This window comes from Meleagris gallopavo, chromosome 6 (assembly GCF_905368555.1).
Source record: "Meleagris gallopavo chromosome 6, MGAL_WU_HG_1.1, whole genome shotgun sequence".
NCBI lineage: Eukaryota > Metazoa > Chordata > Aves > Galliformes > Phasianidae > Meleagris > Meleagris gallopavo.
In genome coordinates, this window is record NC_139409.1 from 19,037,762 (window position 1) to 19,062,642 (window position 24,881).

The window sequence follows — 24,881 nt, forward strand, 5'->3', positions numbered from 1 at the left end:
GTTGCAAATTTAGTCAGGAGTTTACATTTATGCCTTCCTCATGAAAAATAATAGTGGTCCTCTGGGTACCCAGTGGTTCTGTTTAAGTTGGCAACCCACTTATGAGCTAAATATCAAAAGGACAGGTAACTTTCAAAACTCATGAAAATTCTCAAATAATTATCTTAAGAGAACAATCAAACAAGTTTTTTGAAGTCGGAACTTTTAACATTAATACTTATTAAATGAAGATGTGAAGCAGTGTGCAAATGATCTTACAAGGAATAAGGTATCTGTGAGTACACAGAGTCCTCATATTTAATGCCAGGTTTTTCTCCTAGATGTATTTTTTATCCCTCACTTATTTTAAAGCTGAAGAGAATTTTAAATCCGAAAGGAGAAAAATCTTCATTCCTTCATAGTTTGAATTGTTTCCTATTCCAACACAGTGAGACTTGCACTTTTTGTACTGATTTCAATATTCAGAATCTTTACAGAGAGATTTTTATCTGCTTATCTTCGAACCTTATGGAAATCATCAGAATGACATCACGTGTCCTGATGGTACATTTGATACAATTTACTACGTCCATCTGATGTGTTACTACTTCTGAAGTGCCAGAAAATAAGGCAGTAAGAAAGAAATGTTGAAAGACTACTTCTGTAAATTCTGTAAAATTCTGCAAAATTTTCAATTCATTTAAAAATCTTTAAAAGCAATGCAAACCAAAAGGAAAATGCAAAACAGTACAATTTGGTATGAAGTGAAACTGCTGCCATGGGCAAATTCCTATAGTATGTTAACAGAGAGTATAGATTTACTGTTTAATCAGGTATTAACCAACCTGCTACCTATGGGCCATGCAATTAGAACAGCACCCCCAATACAAGAAGTACCTCTGGTTGTCACAGTGGCCAAAATTGGTGAAGGGGAAGCTTCTTATTTAGGAAGATTTACTTAGACTTCTAAGAAATTTCACCATTTTGAAAGATGTTGAAGAAAGCACAAAACACAACTCTGAAAGTGCCATAAAATGTCATACGGATTGTAAAATTGACATAAGGGCAGCCTTTTTAAGGAAATACCAAAGTAATTCTGATTGTTTTGTATGCACATTTGTTGCGTACAACAAACTAAAGAAACATATTGAGAAAAAGGACAGAGATCACAAATGCATCTTGCAGGAATCACTGACTCCTTGATGAAGGCCATTACAGCCTGGCCAGAACAAAGGTGAATCCTCATTGCCCTCAGGCACTTGGCATGACCAGAGCTTGGTTACTTGTCCACTGCACATCCACTTTCACTTAAATCCCATATAAACTTGGTCTCCAGAAAACAGTATGTAAGGAACGTGAACAAATCCTAGAATAGACACTGAAATATTTTGTCGCATTTAAAGAACAAAACTGTGTTGATTGGAATTCTGTTTATTTTTTGTTTTAGAGCAATTTGGACATTGCTGCAGCACCTACATCCACAGAGGACCTTCATATAACAAGAGGAGAGAAATTTTGGAACAGCTGACAACTTTAGGGTAGTAATGTGATTAAAAAGGAGATTATATAGGAAACCCCTCTTCTCTTTACTCTTGCCATGACTTTTTCAAGCTTCACTGCAGCTCCCAGCAGGACATTAACAGGTTTCCAACATGCTAATCCAACCAACAGCTGGATGAAAGCAGTTTTTAAAAACAGCCCTTAGGTTTTAAGAAACCTTGGATTTGAGCATTCATAGAACAGGGGAACAGCTGCACCAGGTACTTTATCACACAAAAAATAAACAAAGTCCCCCCACAGAAGTCACACACTAAAAAAATCCCCACACACATTTGCACTAACATTTTCATAGTACCAGCCTAAACGTTTGCTTTTCTGTTGTTGCTTTTGTAAGACAAAGTAGCGTTAGTTTGAGTTGTTAGTGGAATGATGGGCTTGTTGAGGTCACTCTTAGGAAAACTTTTGGTGATACATGCAAACTGTTTCCAGGAGGGCAGCTACAGACCCCACAGCCACAGCTAAGCTTTCCCCAAATCCATGAGATATTCTGGTGTACCACAGTTTGACTTTTTTTTTTTTTTTCCCCCCCCAAAAAGCAACTAAAAGAGACAAGTATTGGAGACACTATTGCACTAACTACGGTCCCAGTGAATGACAAACCCTGCTTAAAAGAACTCATAGTCTAAAAGAAAGAACAAATTCCAGGAAGGAAAAAAAAGAACAGGATCAAGCTAGCAAACGAAACAGAGAATAAAGCATTTTAACCATTCAGTAACGGCATTATGACTCATCACTTGCATAACCACGGTGGGTTGCTGTTTAAGTAAGTTCTATATGTATTATGGCAGAGATTAGTTCTGTGAGAGCCTCTGAAGGAGGATAATCTGGTAGATCTCTATATTCGGACAAAGAGATTCTCCCGCTTATGAGAAAAGAGAAAGTTTAGCATGCTTTTTAGGAGTAGGGAAACTACAGGAATCTTAGGAGGTCTCGCAGCTCATTAAAATATATCTTATCAACAATAATCAAATAATTGAATAATTATAGGTTTTGGGTTTCATTCTTATTAAAGAAATTAGGGATTTTTTTTAATCAAGGTAATTAATTTGATAGGGGGTAATGGAAGAGCTTAAATTATTGATGATTTTGTGCTGTGAAAGTCAGAGCAATGACAGAAGTAAGAGATGTTGCCAATGGAACGACTCAGAGATAGGTGTCAATAAGAAAAATACACCAAGGAAATGATTGCAAGCTGCATGAACTTGAATCATCTCACTTTTGCCTCAGACTGCCAGCACACACAACTGATCTCAACACAACTTGGTTGACTCATGACAACTTCTTGGAGCTGCAGTAACTTTAACCATATGTCTAAGCCCTTAGGCAAATCAAGATTATTAGTAATAACAAGTTGAACTGTGGTGTTGTTTACTGAAAAAGAAGCCAGTTAAAAAAAAAGGAAGGTTTTCGAGAAAGAAGAAAATACCATTTTTGACTGCATTAATCAACAGCTGGAAACACAAAGAAAGGATTTTAAATTGCAGAAAGACAACTCAAAAAAACCAGCTTTTAAACATATCATGTATGAGTTGATATACAAGAAAGAACAGAGAGAGACAAAGATTAGGTCAGCCACAAAACTGCAAGGGCTCTTAATTAGAGAGGAAAAAATGGAAAATGCATCTGAGATGACAACATGGAAACAGAAAGTCGACTAGCAAAGGAAAGACTTTACAGAAAAGCATGGCAACCATCATCTCAATTTGTCTCAGCTCACTTAAAAGTGCCAATTTAGATTCTCTGTTCCAGATCTTTGGTATATTTTTATCTGGGATTTTTGTTCAAGTCATTAAGATTTTCTGCATACTTAAAAATAACTTCCTTTAAAAGTTAGCATGAAATGCTGTTAGCAATGGAGAACTATGAAGGAAAAATATATTTCCTTTGCATTTCATCAAATTACGTCTGTCTGTACAAGCCCTGCTTGATTTTCCAGTTTAACCTTTTACACCTACTCCAGATAAAGAATAAGAGGTTTGGGTTTTTGGTGGTTTGTTGTTTTTTTTTTTTACTTATTAAAAATATTGTGGTTAAATACACAGGGTGAAGTCCATATTCTACTATTTCAAATGTAACAGCTGCTTTAGAGACACTCTGAAGAAGCTGCTATCATAGGTTAGTTGTCAGAAAAAATGTTTTCCTACTTCTGACAAGTTTATTCTCCATTTCACCTTCTGCTACTGAAATCTTGATTTTTCTAGTCATTATCTGGTGTTAATAGCAATCAGTGACTGTCATGACATGAAACACTGCAATTTGCTCATTGCTTATTTAGGAGAGTTTTCTTATCATGCCCTTTGTTAAACTGCACACAGTGAAGACTGAAGAATTAATTAATGAAGTGTTCCCTAACTGAGAGTCGCTGAGAGCTCAGGCTTGTCAGCCAGCCGCTCAGTGGTGACTCAGCCCAGGTGCCTCAGCAGGCACAGCCATCCCTGGGCATCTGCAGCCCCGCTCATTACTGCCAGGAGCACCAAGCAAGCTGCGGGCTCACTGAGCAGCATGGCTTGCTTCAGGACAGAAACACCACATCGAGCACACGAATACTCCTCAGTGGGCTACATGTCAGCTGTTTCCAAGTGTATCACAAGCTGTGTGGGTCCTTCAGGTGTATGGGTCCTTCAGCTTTAGGCATACTGCTTGAAAAACATCAGGACTGGCTCATTACACCTATTACATCCCCTCCAGGTCTAGCATAAACTGAAGCAATCTGCCTGCAGTCTTTCTGAGACAAGGTTCCTTACACCACCTAGGTAATACAAGATTTCCATTATGATCCAGATGAGATAATGTCATCTGATTTCAAGAATACAACGCAGCGTGTGGTACTTTATCATCAGTGCAAAAGTCTCTGGAAAGGCCTTTTGTTCCTCTTGTCTATGACATACCAAAGTAATAGTCTTGCTGAATTCTCTCTTTCCAGCATTTTCTATCATCACAATTTTTGCTCTAAAACCAAAATACTTCAGTTAATATCAACTGTTGAGATCCACTGGTTCTTTCTAACCTCCAACCTCACACACTAGGTCAAGAGTGCAAGGGTATGTGGGGCTGCAGTGCTCAGCCCAGGGCATGCCTGCGTCCCCATCGCAATCCACATGGCTGGGACAACTTGTGATCTGCCAAGTCCTTTAGAAACAGGGACAGCAGCTCGTAGTTTATGATTCTGACTCACAAATCCTTCCTATTGCACTTTCAGTGTAGTATCTTATCAAAGAAACGGGTCTGATGTCTCTGTATATTACTGTCATTGTCCATCTACAAGCAAAAACAAGTAGGAATATGAAGAGTACATAAAACACTGCTTTATAAAAACAATTTAGTGAAGGGTGGTAGGAAACCACCAGTAATATACATTCTCTAATAATGTGCAAATCTAAGAATATTTTCAGTACAACTAAAACATAAATTGTAGTGCATATTTGTAGTAGCATCACTGAGATATTGCCTTTTAAACAATGGGAGGCTTAAAAGAGGAATAAACATTTTGGGCAATTTGGCAATAGAAACATGCCAGATACTGAAGACAATTATTAGAGGCTAATCTGAAGTAAAACAACATGTAAATGATTAGAAAAACTAGAGGAAATCATAAGAAAGCACGTGAAAAGCACTTGTGATCTATCTGAGCTGAGTGCTAGAATGGTTTTCATACTCTGGAATGTTCAAAGTTTAGTAAAGTACAACAGCCACCTTCCAGGATAATAAGGGAATTCCAGATTTGACCTACAAGACCAAACATTTTCCATCTTTTATGGACAAAAACGTCAGGAACAGACTTCTGTGTGATTCAGAACAGGCTGCTGGGGTCAGGAGAGTATGTCACATAACACCCCCCTCGTGAGCCATTTCCTCCTTGAGAGGAAGCAACAAATCATGAACTTTGGGCTGCTCTTCCATCTACTGCAATACTGAAAATCAACAAAAAATACAAACACGTGCTTCAGCTCTCTCCTGCGTTAGAGCTGTGACAACATAGTGCAGCTTGTTCTCAGGATCATGAGATATTTCAGTCACCTCTAGCTCTGCTCCCTCGGCCTCTTGCTGTAAGGAAAGGGCTCCAGGCCCAACCACATCCCTCTCAAGCTGCTGGATGCAGAAGGCCTGACAGCACTTGCAGTGATGCAAGACTGAAGAGCGGAAACTCATGGTTGTTGTGTTGTGCTCTCACTAAAAAAATTTAAACAAATTCATGTCCTCCCAGCCAATTTGTATTCTTCTGGAGCTGCACTGGCTAAAACCAGCTTTTTCCTCTCTGCTCCATTGTTTGGAAATGAAATTAATTCTCTTCTTAAAAGCATTCTGTTATGCTTATGGAAAATTCATTATTTCCTCCAGTTTATAAAGAAATCAGTTTCTGTGTAAGAAATTACAACTAAATCTTAGTGGGCATATAGATTGCATATGTGTAGCTACACCACGACTCAAGTATTCTTGTCCTCAAAGAATCTTCCTCTGGAATGCCAGCAATGCTGGCTTTTTTTAATCAGAATAAACTCAGAAGTCAAAAAGAAATGCAAGAAACTTTTAATAAAAAAAAAAAACAAAACAACAACAACAAAAACAAAAGCAAAAAAAGCTTTAAGCTACTTACTTTTGGTAGTATTCCAGTTCATTCTGTTTTGGAAAAAAAGTATTTGGTAACTGAAGTATTTAAATGTTTTAACTTTACACTTTTCCTTAACTGATTTAAATCAGGCTGATTGAATTATTTGTTTCAAAATACAATACAATTTTTTTAGGAAACCAAAACTTCACTCTAAGAGTGCACTTCCCTTCTTCTATCACTTCTCTTGCAATGGTTATTCCATCTATAACCTGGTAACTCATACAGTTAGCACTTTGTTGCTGAACTCACAGTAACACAAATGTACATCCTTGTTATCCTGCACATTCTGTCAGCTGTCTGCAGAGTTGGATCTTTTTGTGATTTGAAAAATTGTGTATTTTTAAAGTCCTATTCATTTTCAGTATCATCAAAGCTAATGATCCCAAGAGTAGGTCCTTCTTGTTTCCTCTTTGATTATGCTAAAATAGACTTTATTTAAATCAGAATTTTTTCATGTCATGAAATCAACCACGGAAGTGCCAGAACACATCGTCAATTGTCACAAGGCACAGAACATGTTGTGTAACGGCAGGACTAATCTCTCCCACCACACTTACAAACACAGATGTCCAGGTTTATTTAAAATAGCCCTAAGGGAAACAAAATAATTTGTGATTGTTGGGGTTTTGGTTTTGTTTGTTTTTGTTGTATTTATATTTTGCTTTTTTTTCTTTTTTTTTTTTTAATTTTCCTTTTTTTGAAGCATGCTTATAAACAGAAGGCATACAGAAAGATCTCAAATCTTCTTAGTCTGATGGTGACAAGGCAGCAATGGTTGGAGGAAATGGTATCAGCTGTATTGCATTTTCTTCCTCAGTGCACTAAGGACTAAGTTCTATTCTGATCATTTCCCAGATTTTCTTCCCAGTAGAGTCCATCAAGACTCAGCATTCAAACTGATCAGAAAATCCATTCGGATTAACAAGATATGGCTGAACAAAATTATGCATTTTTCCTTAAAAATCCACACTACTCGTGGGGAGAGGGCAATAGCATTCATGTACACATAGGAAGACTCTTGTACCCAGACAAAGCAGTTTAAACTATTAGCAGATATCAACAAATAAGGGGATGTGATGATTTATTAAAAAAATAATTTTCTTGCTGTTGAGTTTTAGTGGAACATCAATCAGCAAAAGCAAAATTTCACATATGGTACTTGGGCCCTGTACACTGAGCTTATGATTTTGCTTAAGCATCTCTGAAGGCCACCCAGGTTCTTGCCAGGATGTCTGTACAACAAACAACAGAATTATAGCAAACAATGAGAATCATTCCATCTCAGAAAGACCACATGATAATTAGGGGAAACAGAATACAACTTCCTTAAATGAATGTGGTAAACCACAACGTGATACATGCTGACTATACCTGAGCAACAACCTAATGTCCTGTCCTTCAGTTCTCACTCTACAGGTATAACACCAAGCTTATATAGAAAGCAGATGATGGCAAAATATAATGGTTAATTACAGACCAATGGCTTAAAGTTTCCGAACTACATAAGGTATCCTTCAGCAACAGGAGCTAGGTGACTGCTCAACATGATGAAGACTTCTGTAAGTTTTGATTTATACCATAAAACATAGGAAATTCTATTTCAGTGATAGCAACATTTCTTAATAGTCTGTATTCTCTGAAGAGAATCACAGAAAAAACTAGGTTGGAGAGGACCTCCAGAGGACAGCTGGTCCAACTGCCTGCTCAAGACAGGGCCAGAGTCAAAGCCAGATCAGTTTGCTAAGACCAGTTGAGTTTTGAAAATCTCCACGGATGGAAATTTTGCAGCTTTATAAGAATTTTATTGATTAATCTCCCATTCTGGAAAAATAAAAACAAGCTCTAAAGTAATCTAATGTATTAGATAAATAAATGAAGAATAAATATTATTATTTATATAACAAATAAACTTCTTAATAAATTACGTGACCTTCAGTCTCAGAATTTATCTTGCTGAGCTGCTTACACACACAGAAGAATACAAATGCATCAAGTTCTGAGGTAACTCTCAGCAAATCCCATTTCTTCACATGAAAGAAAACATTTTTTCTTCACTGAAAGTAAGGAAGTTCTTATGTACTTTTGGGCAACTACGTGTAAGAAAAAGCTATGGAAGACCTTTTCCTTTCAATATTGAGCAGTTCCTTCCACGAATAGGTTTGCAATAGGATCATATTATTCTAATATAAAACTCTAATAACAGTAATGCATGAACAAGCTTTGCTTCTATGAACTGGCGTACCATTGCTCCCACTGCATGAAGCTTCTGTAATGGTCTATCTGCTCTTAGAATGAAGAGTCCAGCTTAGTAGGACACACGCTCTTTTTGGATCTATGCAACAATGTTGCTCTGCTTGCAGCAATAAACAAACACTCGGACTTGAAGAACATTTGCCAAGGTATTTGGAGAAAAACACTGAAACAGCCTTTAAAAAAGGTCATAACTGCATTGATAAGTCCATCTGAGTTGTTTGTAACTTTAATAGAACAGTAAAACTAAGCTGCATACCATAAAATACAGTACATTATTCTACAATTGAGTATTCATAGATTTTTTTGGCATTTGAAATAATGTATTGCTGTATTAAAGTGTGTAGATTCACATTGTGTTAGAAATGACAAAGAAAGATGCACAGAACTTCTCAGGGCTTCCATTCATTCGTTCCTTAGAGAAAAGCTTTCAAAATTGCTGGTTTCCGTAGTCCTACAATTACAGGAATCAAAGCATCCAAGTTTCACTAAATTGCTTTCCCGTACAAATCCTAGTTAATAGTCTGGTCAGAGATTCACAAAATAATAAACAAGCTTATCACAGTTAGCATTACCTGCTTCTACATAAAAATACATAAATAAATAAATAAATAAAGATCTGCTGAAAGAAGAATCAGTGCCTCTTATGGCAGATATGATAACTATCCTCAGCTTTTCACGATTCTGCCCCATCAGCTGAAGCCACTATCTGGAAAATAACCCACAGTCTGAGTAAATAAACAGTGCTTAATTTAGCCAATCAATTGCCCAGAGCTCGTTTAATATTTAGAGAAGACAAATCTTCAGGAAGATAGATGCTCATGGTCTATTAAAGAGCTGGATGGATTCCTCTGTGACAGACTTCCTCACAGCCAATATGAAATAGAAATAAATAATTGGTTTACTCTGAACAGTTGTTTCGGAAGTGGCTCATCACATCTACTTATTATAAATGACTGGAAAACAAAAATCTATTCCCACGCAGACATGAATACAATCTCAACTGTAAAAGAAGAAAATAGAGGAATAAATAAAAGGAAATGGCTTGGAAGAGATGAACAGAATGGTTTCAGATCTCATGATCTGAAGCAGATCGTTCCGGCTTTTGATTCACCTGTGTGGAGGGCTCCTATCAAAATGGCATTAGACTATATTCAGCCTGCCTGCTAGGAATGCTTGATCTAGCTGTCATAACCACTATGGTGTTGAAAGGTCAAGGGAGCAGCGAGCTATCTAGACTGCCAGACACCACCTCATACACTGTAGATGGGAGAAAAGTAGCTGCACTACCCAAGATAGAGCATCTAAAACAGGCAGTCTGCCACAGCAGGCACTGAGGCACGTATGGCAGACAGCGTGAACGCGCCTCTGTGACTTCAGCTTCCCGTATGTGCTGCAGGGGAGTCACGATTCAATGTTTCACACAACACATCTTCCACGTGTAGCCCTGCTGCCTAACTCACATCTATCCACAGACTGAACAACATCACAATCAAAACTCATGTCACAAATATTTAACTGGAGAACAGTCTTTAAAATAAATCCATTGTTACAAGCACTGCACTGGGGTCTGTGAAAATTCTGGAAATTTCTTGTGCTGCATTCATACACAGCACATACAAGGCCCATTTCTTTAACCAGACACATTCAAACTGCCTTCTAAATAGCTGAAACTTTTCTGCAGGGTTCTACCCTGAGAGTTACAAATCAATGCCTTAAAACAGGCAGGACATTAGAATCTCTTATCCACGAGTCTTCTCCAGCTAGAGATGTCCCTTGACATCTCATTAAATAGCAAATATGAATGCATGTGGTGTAACTGAGAGCAAACTGTAAATAATTCCTAAATGCCCAGACACGTACACACACGTTCAGATGTGTGCAGAGGAATCCAAGCTAATTCTGTATGTGGCAGCTACATAAATCAGAGAAGCACAAGGAATTAGCCCATTAGCTCTGTGTTTCTTGCCACAGTCAGACTGGTGTCCCTACAGCTAACACTTGCTGTGGTTATAATAAGTTCAAACTCCTCATTTCCTTGATATATATGTAATGTATCAAGATCTGTAGAGCAAATGACAATACAAAAAAAGAAAGATTATATTATTCTTGATCACGAAGTTTTTGGGATTCCTTTTTTAAAGTTCATCTTGATTAACTTCTGAGGCAAAACTCAGCAAGAGATGCTGAGCAGTACTTTGCCAGACTTAAAGAGAGGACAGAAACACCTAACAAGTCAGCAAATATTCTCCCTAGGACACAGAACATCACTGAACTTCTCAACGGTAACGCTGCTTTACAATATATGACTTCCACATTTCTGAGAACAAATCCACACAGTCCTAACTGGATAAATGCTTTCAATACTCCCCCAAGTCATTACTGGTTTTCCAAAACACCTGGTATTTTGTTTTTTTTTTCTTCTTTTTTTGTGAGCTCATGCACTTTGTTTTGACTGGTTTTGTTTACCTTAACTCAGAGATCTAACACCCAAAGAACTTGCTGTGATTTTCTGCTCCCTTGATTTCAGTTGTATACAGAACTATCTGGCATAATGAAGAAAGTCACAGACTGTTTTAGTGCAACATGAGAAACAGTATACTCTATGAAGTTCCCTACAGTAGGGTATTTTATTGGAAAACAATATTTGACTCTGTTTTTAAAAAGTTGCTGAAGAAACACTGCCAGAAAGTACGTGGTAATATATTTATTTCCATCAGACTGCAACAAGAACCAAGTAATTTAAAGATTTCATTAGGTCTTAAGCTATCAGCACTGCTCAAAGCCAACTGTTCTCAGGTCCTGAGCGAGATTTTCTTCCGTCCTTCCTGCTGCTGTCTCAGAATGGAGGATGACACAAGAGGTACAGCACTACTTGGAGCATTTTGGTGGAGGGAATGCAGAGATAGGGCTCTGCACTCATCTCCGCCCTCGGGTCTTTTTTCCCCACCAGCACATACTACAAGATGGGAGAGGAAGGTGAGAAGCAAAGGAGGAACCTACAGTAGCAACGTAAGGACACTAACCCATGCTATGTGCATGTGAAATTTGTAAATATCTTGGTTTGATTTTTTTTTTTCCATATTCATGAGAGAACTGCATTAGTCCTGCCAATCCAGCCACTTTCCTGATCTCATACCCTCTACTCCATAAACAGAACTCAGCTTCTCCCTTGACATTGGATCACTTGGAGCTGGTCAGTGTGGCTGGCTTCTAAATTCCAGAAATCATTTCACCTTGCTTTATTTCACAGGGCGCTTTCCTATGTGTGCCTCAGTTATGAATCTGGTTCTCAGTCCCAGTGAGATACTTGTGTCCCATTTCAACAGCAAGAGGTATGCTCACTCCCTTCTGCCATTGCCTTCAGGCACCACTAAGCAATCATTTGCTATGGAAGACTCTGGGTTAAATTGTAGCTATCAATTTGCCTCACAATTTTCTGTCAGAAACATCTGGTTTTAGAAGATAGTTCCTGAAGTGGGATACTCAGGTTTAGTTTCAGAGTGCACAGCACAGCCAGGGCAACACACTGTGCAAGCAATGCTGCATGTGGTGTAAGGCTGAGATACAGCTGAAGGACCTGCACGTAACACCATGACCAGCTCAGTGTCTCAAGGCAGCCTTCACACAACTCCCACACTGCTCTTGCCTGTCCTCTGCCGGAGATGGATGGAGGGATAGGCCAGGTGTAGCATCACAGAATCACGGAATGAAAGGGGTTGGAAGGGACCTCTGGGGATCACCTAGTCCAACCTCCTGCTAAAGAAGGTTCCCTACAGTAGGTCACGCAGGAAAGCATCCAGACGGGTCTTGAATATCTCCGGAGAAGGAGACTCCACAATCTCTCGGGGCAGCTGCTGCAGTACAACATAAATCCTTCCAGTATGCCGCCACTAGCCAAAAAGCCTCCATACTCAGTCACTGAGACTCAAATTAATGAAAAGTGACAAGAAAATGTATATGAAGATCAAACAGTAACATTATATTATTAAAAATAATCTACCTTGGATGCACAGACACTACAGGAGCATAAACGCCAGTATAATTCAGGGGAGAAAAACTACTTTCAGTGCAGTTGCACAGATCACTAACTGGAAAGCATGCTGGAGAGCAACGCATTAGTGACCAAGATCTTTCTATACATTAACTTTATTAAGGTTTTCCTCCCCAGTGTTTTGCTGTCCCAACTGATGCCATTGCAGGAGCTGCTCCAATACAGGGTTGGAGCCCGCTGCTCTTCCCAGCTTCCCTCAAGGGAATCCTGGGGCTCACATGCAAAGTCTTGAGTCTCTAGCTGAGACGTCTCCATGCTAGCTATGGAGAATGATGTCATACAGAATGACCCTTGCTCTTCCAATTTGGAAAAAAAACTGTACTGTTTCTGCTTTTGGCTGCTGTGGAGGATCCACAGGCAAAGGGCTGATAAGGTGACTCATAACCCCACATCAGCTCTGGATGTGAGCACACATGCCCTTCACACAGTGCACTTCTTGCAATACAATCTTTTTTACACGACTAACTCCATTCCTAGTATGCGCATACAACATCTGTAGTTGAAAATTAATCATATAGTACCATTTTTGACATGTAAAAGCAGCATTTTTTAAAGCAACTTTTCACTTTTAACAGGTTAAGCCTCTATCATTACTAGGAGATAATCAAATATCATCTGCAGTTTAAACGCAGAGAATCCAAATGCTAAATGATTCATCTGAGCATGGACAAAGCACAACCTTACACATCTGCACTTCAAGTTACACTCCCAATTGATTGTCTCAGAAGTTATTCTTCTCAACACAGCATGAGATGTTGCCTTAGACTGAACTAAGATAAACAAATAAAAGTTATTCCAAAATCTTCTGGTTTATTATTTGCAGTGTTCTGCCACAGGTAATTTGCAGAACTACATTTGCAATTCAAGTCAGAGCGTTTCTCAAATCAATTAATTCTGATTTACGATTTTTAGACATAGTCTTCCTGCAATATGATTCAAAAAAAAATGCCATTGCTAAACACTTAAACATGACTCCTTTGAATCTTAACAACACTCTAATTATCTTTTCTCCCTTTATTCAGTTTATGAAATAAGGTAAGTAGCAATGACTCAGAATAAACACTGAAAACACATCAATGTGTTCACCCTGCTGATTTCTAGGACTTACAGTAGTAAGTGTCTAAAATAGATGAGGGCTTTTCTCCTTCTTACAGCCCTACAAGCAGCATGCTTACTGCAAACACAATCAAGGTTTGATTCACTAATAGCACTTAAAAAGGAAGTCTTCTCAGACTTGAATGTTATTTGAATGCTTCAAGATCTTACTGTCCTTTAGAAATTTAGCAGACAGATTTTCATACTTTTTAGCAGATAAGGCTGCCCTGCAGGAGCCAGAAGTGTAACTGGCATCTGTCAGCATCATCTTTAATATTCAATGCAAAGTACTCCATCCTGCAAAAGGACATAAGCAAACTCCAGGGAACTGAAGATTTTATTTAAATAGACAACTTCAAAACTTTTGCCTGGAGAATACAAGTGACAAATGCTAGATTTACAAGCAACAAAAATATTTGCTCCGGACATCACAAACAATTCACAGAAACTATAAAGAGGTTTTCTATTTTTCCTAAGGATACTTGGGAAGAGAAAAATCTATAAAGAGTAAAAGTTTGAGAGCCAAGTTTTGAGTTTCTTCAATTAAATCAGGTATTACTTCCTAAAAGTATGATCACATTCTATGTTCCTCCCAGACAACTCCTGTTGTAGCAACAGACTATTACTATTTACTCTATTTCTGAGGTTAAAGGTGAAATTTGCATGTATATCATTTCTTAGGAAGAAGTTCAACACATGCAGTTCAAACCTCCTTGACTAAATTGTGTCCAAGGGGTAAATGCTATTAAGGGGGAAGGAGGAGTATTTTAAACTGTAAATTCAAGTATCAGCATTTTATCTCAACTGCGGGTATTTTGGAGGATAAAATGAACTGCAGTTTTGAGGAGTTAAATCCTCTCCCAGACCATATGCTTCCTCCTAAACTAGCACATATCCTTACCTTTGTCCGTCACTTTAGATTGGCCATAAATTGAGTGAGGACTTGCACGTAAATAAGGCATTGCTACATATATAAGTTCAACTGACAGACCTCAGAAAGAACATTTGAAAGCAAGAGTAAAGGAAATACAGTGACTTTCATTAAGTGAGCACTTGCCAAGAAAAGTCATCCCTACTTCAGAAATACTCTCCTACAACAAACCTTTCCAACAGCCAGTTTACCGTCAGAAGAAATCCTAGTTAATCTTACACTTATCGTACTGGTGTCTGATCATTCTACTAGAGGAGCCAAATAGTTCTCCCATGGAGGGCTGCCAGAAGGGATACAGGTGAGACAGCAAGATGGCCTGGCCCTGATAATGACAAGGCACTGCCTGGCTTGCACACCAAAACCCAAGGGCTTTGGAAAGGCAGCAGGAAGACAGTGCTGCTGTTGATCTGCAGCCCATGCAAAGCTGACTTAGGAGAACAGGAACAGAGCATCTGTGGCTATGCGAAATGACCTGTTGGGCCAGGGGGCACAGGAGAACCAGGCAATCCTCCCAGAAACGCAAGCACAACCCTACACTTCCCTCACACATTACACGTTGGCTAAGAAGGCCACCTGAGGTAAACTGTGGATGCTTTGGGAGTTGAACGCCGAGCATGAGAAGAGCACCCACTTCTTGTTTTCTATGAAGGTCTCCAATTCTGTTCTGTTTCAAGTGGTTTATTTTGCAAACAAACGGAAAAATCCCAACACTAACAAGCTATAACCACAAATGAGATGCCTCAACCTATAGCTTTTTTTGGATTCTTCTATTCATAAAATAAAGTTGTTTAGTATACTTAAACACCTCAGCATTTCCTGGTATGTGGCACAAAATATGTTAATTCCACCAGTTCTTAAGAGGTTAATAAGAAACTACCTAAAGTGCTAAAATAGCGTCAAACACATTTAATATCCCAAGCCCAAACTTTCATGCAAAATATCATTCAGACAGGAGAGAACTACGGCTACATGGTTTCAATACGATTTGAAATACATCATTTCTTACTATGTTGTGAAAATGAGGAATTTTTCTGACTATTGAGTGGTCCTAAACCACAGTACTGTCTTTTGCTAATTGACCCTTAAGGAATATTGCCTTTGTTAACCAAGTTTTGCTGGAAATGACACACAAATTGAGTACTGGTGCTGTCAGACTTACGGCGCACCCAGAAAAACTAGTAATGCATGTTTGATTAGGCACTGGAATAAAGGAAAACCAAAGAGGACAGTACACGCAAAACTTGGTTGTGCCAGGCTATAGAGCTTCACTGATAAATTTAATTGAGTTGGAATGTCACTCCACATGTGACATATACATGACATGTATATGTGTGCTCATGTTTGCTCATGCTTCTGTATATGTGTGCACACATAGATGTGCAAATGAAATGTATAAAGTGATCAAAGAGTTTCTCCATTTAAAGATGGGGTTCTTAAGAGAACTCTCTTGAAATTCTTTAAGAGATATTTTAATCATGTTTAATTTTATAAGTGATCACCTTTCTAGGATAAGAATCACAGTTTATATTCACAGCTAGAATGTCTCACGCTGTTTGAAACTGGGTGAAATTAATCAAGAACTTCAGATGAAGTCCTGAGAATCTTCACTGTCACTCTTTTCACTGACATTGTCCTGCAGTGACTCATAAGTAATCGTGTGGGAAGATAAAACAAATGCCTTTTCCACAGTACAGAGCATATGGCTTCATGAACTACACATTTTAACAAAGAAGTTTTCCATTGATTCTAGGTTTTATTGAACAATAAAACTGTTCTTCAAGATCTCATAGCCCAACTCTTCTATTTTTGGTGATTTTAAGAATAGCTTAATACGTTCTTATCACTGAGTAAAGCAAGCATCTTGGTATGTTTGTCTGCCAAAATAACATCAAAAAAAGCACACCCCTATTTTCCTCTGCATGATTTTGCATAAAAGGAAATATAAAGGTGATATGTTGGGTTGGACTTAATGAAACCTTTTGTTTGAGAAAAGTGATGCACTTTGGTTTCAAGGACCAGCATAGATTTTGAAGGAAAAACAAACATATGTGCACCCCCAAGCCTACACAATTCATTTCCCAATTGACGCCATTCCACCTAGCTTAACTATTCAGTAGGGGGACTGGAGTGAGATGTCCCACCTGCCTGAGAGAAATGACTTACACATGAAACTATTTTCAATGACAGAATGCCTCAATGTTTTCTAAAAAATTGAGATAGTGAGTACCAGGAGATGAGACTGAGAGATGCATGGGAGTCCAAAACCATGCTGCAGCCATCCAGGTGACTCTCCAGGTACTTCAGTATTTCAGACTTACAGATTTCTGTCCCCTTACAAAGCAATAAGTAACCATAAAAGGTGCAGTGGTATGTACAGACAGTACCAAAAAACCCCCCAAAAATAAACAAAAAAAAAAACCCTCAAAAACTATGAATACTGATTGGCAATGCTTTACGATACAGCTACAATGATGCAGTGAATTAAAACAATATATAGTCTATTAATAGCTTATAGTTGAAAACTCGCTGTCAGTTGTCAATTTTTAAAAGCAATTAATTAATAGTTCAAAATCAATTACTGCAACACTGTGTTGTTTACTGCTTTGGAGAAACTACATTCTTCTCCATTTCCCTGCTCAGTTTGTGAAAGTTGGTGCAACTCACACACACACACACACACAATGAGCTCCATGTGCAGACAGCTGCGTTTAAATTCTTTTCTTCAACAACTTCTTCCATGTTTCCAGCATTCCACAAACATAGCTGTTTGCCATTAAAAAAAAAACACGGGGAAAAAAATCCAGAGTAACTCAATTAATTCCTTGAAATGTGTTGAAGAACCCAGAATGCCAGGAAAAGTACTTTCACATTCAGAGAACATCGGTAACCAAAATAAAACATTTGCAAGTTATATGCAAAGAACGCACCGTTTTTAATATGCAGAATTTATCCTGATTTCCTATAGAAAAGTTCATAACATTTCTGTTGCTCCCTTTGCTTCTCCCTGGAGCTCCTCAGGTCTCTGTCATGAGCTGTGTGTGGGTGGAAGGATCCATCCGTCCGCTCACAGCACAGCACTTGGGGATTGGGCTGTAAGCTCTGATGTCGGATACCAATAACATGCAAAAACACGGAGTAATTTGTGGTTTCCCTCTCATCAACAACTTCTTCAGAGTGTCATTTTACGCAAATACTGAAGTAAGCAATGTCAGATTCTAATTGGAATGTGCTATGGGTTTTTTTTTAAGCTGGCTCTTGCAATGGACGCTACATTACACTGCTGTGACATGTTTGGAACTGGACAAAAGAAACGACTTGGCAGCATCCCCACAACCTACAATTGAGTTCAATCCTGTAACCTATGCGTAGTTTGTCTACAATTCAAAGAATAATTCCGAATTATTTAGAAGCAGGGTTTTGGCTTGCCCGAAGCCTGTGTCAGCTCATCACACCCAGCATCTGAATGCTTTCAGTACCACCTCAGTGCCATCAGCGTGACAAGGAGCAGAAATTCAGTCCAACCTAGCAACCAATGTCCCACTGCATGGAGAACTTGCAGAAAAACGTCACGTTTAAAAGCAATCACGTTGGTGAACACCAAAGTTGGACTACAGGAAGCAGAGTACTGGCTGGCATTCAAAGCTGACCACAATTCTGAGAAATTTATAAAGTGAAAATAACGATTAAAGATTAAAACCCCACGACCATCTCGGGGGACGTGTCTTACCGCCTCGTAGTCCTCGCTGCCGAAGAGGTACATCGCCGCACCAGCCCGGAGTGTCCGATCCGCCTAAGGTGCGATTTCCCCCCGCATCTCCAACTTGTCCCCTCAGCCAGGCGCGCTCCGCAGCGCCGCGCAGCTCCGCTCCCGGCTTCCCACGCCCCAACTGCCGCTGAAGTACCGCTCCCCTCACCGAACCAAACCCCGCGGATGCGAGCGGCGGGGAGGCGGCGGGACGCGGGGCAGGGCGAGCGGCGGGACCGAGCGGGGCCGGGCTGCACTGCCCCCCGCGTGTCGCTGGCGCCGCGCTGATTGGCTGCCGGGAGCCCGCCGAGCCCGCCGCCGGGACGGGGAGAGCGGGAGGCCGCGGCCGGGCCCCGCCGCGCCGCCTCATCGCCTCACGACCGAGCGAGACGCCGTCCGGTGCGGCACTCCGGGCAACGCCGGCGCGCTCCGAAGCAGGCTGCTGGAGCCCGAAATTGCCCAGCACACCGAAGCGTATCCCTTACTCCTCCAGTAGCTCTGCGGGATGACATGGAGCCATCCCACTACTCTACAGAATAATTCTGGGATTGTTTTCCTTTGCTATGTTTCCTCACTTCATTGCTCCCTTCTGCCGATTAATTCCAGGCTGCCCTGCCAGTGAAACGCAGTGCAACACAATCTGCAATGGCACAATGCAAGTAGGTAACACAATACCTGTGCCCACAAACCTCCCGCTGTGGGAAACAGATCCGGCACAGCGTACCGCATCACAGCAGGACAGCCACCAACAGAGCATAAGCACATATCAGTATCGTGAGTGCGTATGAATAAAATGTGCGTGTAGTTGCCCCTATCTATCTATAGTCATAGTAGTATAACAATATACAATGACATGGACATACACAGCACTGAAAAACAGTTTGTGCTGCTCAACTTCTTGCGTTCCGCAAAGAAAAGAGGACAAGAGTTCTCTAAGAAAAGACATCCTCCCTGTTCAACAGGGATGCAGTTCAAATATACTATAAACATTCTGCCTGTGCCTCCTCCCCCACCCCCTCCCCTTATTTCAAATAGATCTCACCTATCTCCGCTCCCTTGCGTGAGTTACAGCACGCTTCTCTCAGCCTGCCTCCTCCGTCACAACAGACCTTTGGTCCTCTGCAGACTATCGGTGATGTGATTCATGAATCACGGTTTAAGTTATCGTACGTATTCTAAAAGCAGAGTTAAAACCAAGTTATATACTCTTGGAAAGAGCAGACTAGATATCAGAACAGTTTAATTTTACTTCACTATCTTCCAGCCATATGCTTACAAAATAGCAGTAGTTTAATCTGTCAGCTAAAGTGGTCACTTCACATTACATCAATTGCAAATTATGCTTCAAACAAATAATATCATAATATTGTGTTCTCACCAAGTAAATAAAGCACACACCATTTCTACAAGACACTGCTAATGGAATGCAAGTCACTCACCCAAGACAGTTGCCATTACTGATGTTGAAAGAGTGCGGTTACATACACTTATTAGTCTGAACATAATGGTCTGAGTTGTACTGCACAGCTTCTTTATGTGAAACCACACCTGTCAATACTAAGAAAACCAGTGTCATCACCCATTACTTTGCTTGTCTCATAGAGCACTTATGGGCAATTGGAAAGGAAAAACAAAACAAAACAAAGCAAAACAACAACAAAAAACAACAAATAAAACCAGCAGGACTGTCACAGCTGCTTCTAATATCATCAATAAGGTAAGCATATTGTTTTCTGTGTACTAAAAATCAAGTGATCATCTTTGAACAGTTTCATCAGCTTCTGTACTTTGGGCATGAATACAAAACCATAGTCAGGGGGACTGCAGTTCACATACACTCAGTACAGATGAAGGACTTTATTCAGACTGTCACTATAAGTGACTTACATGTCACAAGCAATTCTCACTACAGACAGCACAAGCAGCCAGAGTCTGGCAGCTTGGACGGTAAATAAGCTGAATTGCTCATTGCTCTCTTGAATTGAAACATCGTGACAGGTACCCAAGTCTATCTTAGGGCTTCAGAAAGCAAATCTGTGTATAGCTTTTATGGTTCAAGAATTAAAGTCTGCAAAAGTGTCATACCCAATTGAGGCAATTTAAACTTATAACAACTTCTGAATGACCTATGCTCCATTCTCGGCTAAGCACCAGCGGTGGACTTTCTCTGTGCATCCTTTCTACAGTGGTTCAGGGTGGCATGGGGCTGGCCTGCACTTGGACAACAGCATCTCGCTGGTGCTGATCCTTGCAGTAAGGCAGTACAGATGAAAAATCTCAGGATTTGTGCAGAAAGAGTAAGGACAGTGATGGAAATGGGGAAGAGGAGTAGACTGGAAAGAGCAATCGGACTGCAGAAGTGGTGTGAATGGGAAGGCCATCAGGACAAGAAGGAAGCAGCATGACCTAAATTAACAAGACACTAAAAGCCAGGTCAGGAGACACAAAATAAGATTGGGCTATAAAGCAGTTCAAGGTAAGCACAGAATGCAATAAGATTTGGAAAAATCTGCACAGGAACAAGTAGGCTATCTGACTAGCCTAAAGCTAAGTGGTAAGCAAGGAGCAGGGCAGAAAGATGCTGACCCAGGGCTGGGATGCCCAGGCAGAACTGGCTGACCAAGCACTTAGAGACTACCAAAAATTCTCTAGGATGGAGACTTCAGCAGGAAAGCAATTTCAGGATAGCAACAGAGCTGGGATTAATGCAGGAAGCACCAAAAGCACAACAGATCTGGGGGAGGGGGATAAATAAATAAATAAGAGAGAGAGAGAAACAAAGCTAAGGACTCTGCTGCAAGGTAGAATTGATCCTCTCCTCCATTGGTACTTTCAGGCAGGACACATAATTGAAGATGTGACAAAGAGCTATGCAAACTCAATTTGATCCAGTCTTCGTTTTAAGAACTAGATTTCACACTAATGGAAAAAGAACTGCCTAGATGTTTGATCATGAGAGTCAAGACTTCAGTTTGAAATGAGGAGTAAATCACAAGAATTAAATGAGTCACCTCTTAAGCTTTCTAATATGCACAATTGCTTATAGTCTACTTATCCACAGCATCCAGGACAGCAATAGCAATATAAAACATCTGTTACCAAAAGCAAGAAAGCACAGGTGTAGGTGTGTCAATGGACGTGAACTGTTTGCTCTGATCATTTCTGCAATTTTTTTCCTTACATACAAATCCATTCATGTATAATAATACCTGATAGGAGTGAGTAAAGACGACAGAGCTGGACTAAGTGATTCTCAGTGAAAGGGCAAGAAGCAATAGCCATAGACTGAAATGTAAGAAATTCCATTTAAATACAGGAAAAAAAATAATTTCTTTTACTGTGCAGGTGACTGAGCACCAGGACAGGTTTCCCTGGGAGATTGTAGAGTCTCTATCTATCTTTGGAAACATTCAGTAGCCACCTGGACATGGCCAGCCCTAACTGATCCTGCTCCCAGGAGGTGTTTAGGCCAGACTGTTTCCAGAGGTGCCTTCTTACCTCAGGAAGTCTGTGAAGCCATAACAAACTTAAATAAAAAATATCTAGTTCATGTTGATATTTTAGTGATTCCACCCCTCAGTTTTAATTTTCAAAGATTAAACATATTGACTTTTCAAACTGTCTAGGACAGCTTTTACCTCTAGTATTTAAACTCTGACCTATATCTTTTAAGCATAACTATGAACTGTCTACACTAAAAATAACTCTGTATATCATACTACCTCATCTTAGTGCCTTTGGGAAAACAAACAGAAAAAACTGCAGACACGGTTGTCAAGGTTAATAGACTAAACAGACGCTCCTTGATAAACAAGAATCTTTCAACTTGCATCCAACAGTAACAACTATTTTTTCCTTCAAGAACTCTAATGGTAAGCAATTGACTCTTACTTAATCCAGATTCACATTCAGGTCTCAGTGAAGAGCATCAACAGCATACAAGTTTCTTTTGCACAACAAGCAACAAGAATTTGCTTGTAAACATAAGGAGTGATTTATTCTTAAAGGAATTTTGGCAGTACTCCTATTTATGCTTTTCATATACCTGAGGCAGAAAACACCAGAAAACTTTCATATGAGACCAAAAAGTGAGAGCTCTTTCTCTTCAACTACCCAACTTCCAAACTAACCTCTCCCACATCAATACTGAATAGCTGCTTAACCACATTACTTAAATTGGGCAAAAAGCAAGTAATTTTTTCATTTTTTTTTTTCTATGAAATTTAGCTTACAAGAGTAGAACTCTTGTGTTGGGGACCCCAGACCTGGATGCAGTGCTGCAGCTGGGGCCCCCTGAGGGTGGAGCAGAGGAAGACAATCTCTTCCCTCTCTCTCCTGGTCACCACTCCGTTGATGCACTCCAGTTGGCATTCCAGGCTGCAAGGACTACCAAAAGAATCTGAAGCCTGAGCTTTCTTGCTCCTTAGGCATATTTTGAAGAATGGGTATTCTTCAATTCCTATAGCTACACTTCGAATGAACTACATGAGTAATCACAGTGTCCCTGTAGTTAGAGGAAATGAGATTGTTTTTTAAGAAGTATCCAAGTATTTTATGGAAATGGCAGGAGTGTCTCAGCAAGGGAGACTGAAAACAAACTGGCCGAGAAGAGCTGTGATTGAGCACAGCACCACGCTGTTACAGTGAAGGCTCAGAACTTGTTGCAATCAGTAAGGAATTCAGTTTGAGTTCCTCAGGCTCCTGCTAGCTCTTCCTATCTGTAAGTAAATTTATGTGGAGGAATGAGACCTTCTTTTCTTTTTAAAGCATCTCTCCGAAAATGTATGGTTTACAACTATTGAAAGGTTTACTCAATATTGTTTTTCCTAGATTTTCATTTCAGAAGCATTGGGAAGCATCTTAGAAAATGGTGCAAACTCCAAATCACAGAGATGCTCTGCATTTAACTGCAACAGACTGAATTTCTTTTCTGAATGTACTGTTTGTATATCTAGCTATGAATTTAAAATTCATCTTCTTACAAAGAAGTCCATACATCATGTAGGATGTTTGTAATCTGTCTCTACATATGGTGTGCATCTGAGAAAGGGAAGAAGTAACATTTCATTTGACAAAATTCAATTTCATATAGGTATATAACAAAACAATGTCAACTAATTGAAGATCTCCTTAATATAAATGTCAAATCTGTGATCCTCAAAACAACCTTCAATTTAAGGAGCAGTAAAATCTTAAGGTATGCACATGCAACTATTAGAAAGCTATTTATATTTTATTTTTAAACACTGAAGCTGCTTATCATTTGCAGATTGTTGTTGGTTATTATGGTTACCATTCTCTAACACAATCCAATCTGCCTGCAGTTTTCTATTTCAGGATACAGCAGTGATAACATTAACAGACTAGACTTCTCATCTTGCAGATATACATACGGTAGGGGCACATGCTATCTCCTCCTGCACTGAAAGATAACAGGAGCATGTTCTCACAGAAAGAACAGGCTGCAAGTGGCTGCCATCCTTGCAGTTAAAACACTTAACCCAAACGACAATGAGTGTCAGACAAAGGTTTGATACCATTTTGCCTGCTTTATTATGGATCCTTCATATCACTCTGATAGTGGAAAGGAGCCATCAAGTTGGGAGATCCATCCACAGGTGATTGTTCCCATTTGCGAGCAAGATTTTCTTGTATGGGTTTGGTTTTGTGTTTGTTTCTTTTTAAACATAGTGCAGTCATAGGAAAAACAGTTTGCAGTCTTGCAGCTGTGAAGCACAGAGAATGGGGACAAACCAAAACAGCAAGTAAATGGTGAACATGCCCTTGCTAGTGTAAGTCCTTCACTCAAATAGCCTGCAACTGAGAGTAGCCAAATATTTCTGAACAGCTGATAGTTTTTTCAGTGCTTTAAGTGGCTGGGAAAAAAAAAATAAATCATCAATACTTACTTTTAAAAGAAATAATACCTTTAAGATTAAAACAAAGATAATGTTCATTTTACTGTAGTTACTAATTTCAAGAAAGAAAACTGCAAATGCTTTTGATCACTAGGAACAGAAACAATAGAACAAATCTTTGAAGAAAAATACATAAAATCTTGGAAAAACTTGGAAAAAATAGCCTTGATGGCAAACATTCTCTAGAAAATACAGATTTCCACTGAAAATTTAGTAATTCAAAACTTTAATGTCACCACTACATGCTGCTGACCTGCTACACCAAATAATACTTCAAATTAACACTGGGATTTAATCTCAGAGAAATGAGTTGAAAACTCTCACATGCAGAATGTGCCTGCTCCTGGGCATGCTGTAATGTCAAAGTGCCACCAGCAGTGTGATGATTGCCAGCCACTGATATCCCAGGGCTGGTGACTGAAGAGCAACTAGGGAAATCCTTTTGGCTTGTAACTGTACAGAAGCCACCAGGAACTGCCATAGATATTAACTATCTCTGTCCACATCTCCACATCCTGAAAATTAGGCTCCAGATACAGATTGTCCTATGGGCACTCATGATATTGGTTTATCAATTAATACTTCCCAGTGGAAAGGTTTAATGCATGGTCTTTAAAACCGTTCTGATTTTTTGAATGAAGTACTAATTCACGTATGAAGTCCAATCATATCTCAAAACTATATCTATAAGAGTCTTTGTAAAATGTGAGCTATTGATAATTCTGCATTCTGTTATGATT

The 24,881-nt window shown here is 39.5% G+C and overlaps 1 protein-coding gene across 5 annotated transcripts in view; it reads right to left on the reverse strand.

Annotated features, from left to right (window-relative positions):
- CACNB2 (calcium voltage-gated channel auxiliary subunit beta 2) overlaps positions 1-24,881 on the reverse strand; it is a 222,020-nt gene that overhangs the window by 76,778 nt on the left and 120,361 nt on the right. Inside the window, exon 1 of one of the 5 annotated variants that reach the window (XM_085227306.1) lies at positions 18,206-18,488. The exons of the other annotated variants lie outside the window; for them this stretch is intronic. Within the exon in view, the coding sequence (XP_085083432.1) occupies positions 18,206-18,238 (33 nt within the window). The 5' untranslated portion in view covers positions 18,239-18,488. Of the gene's footprint in view, positions 1-18,205; positions 18,489-24,881 lie in introns of those variants that run through there. 5 annotated transcript variants of the gene reach the window in all.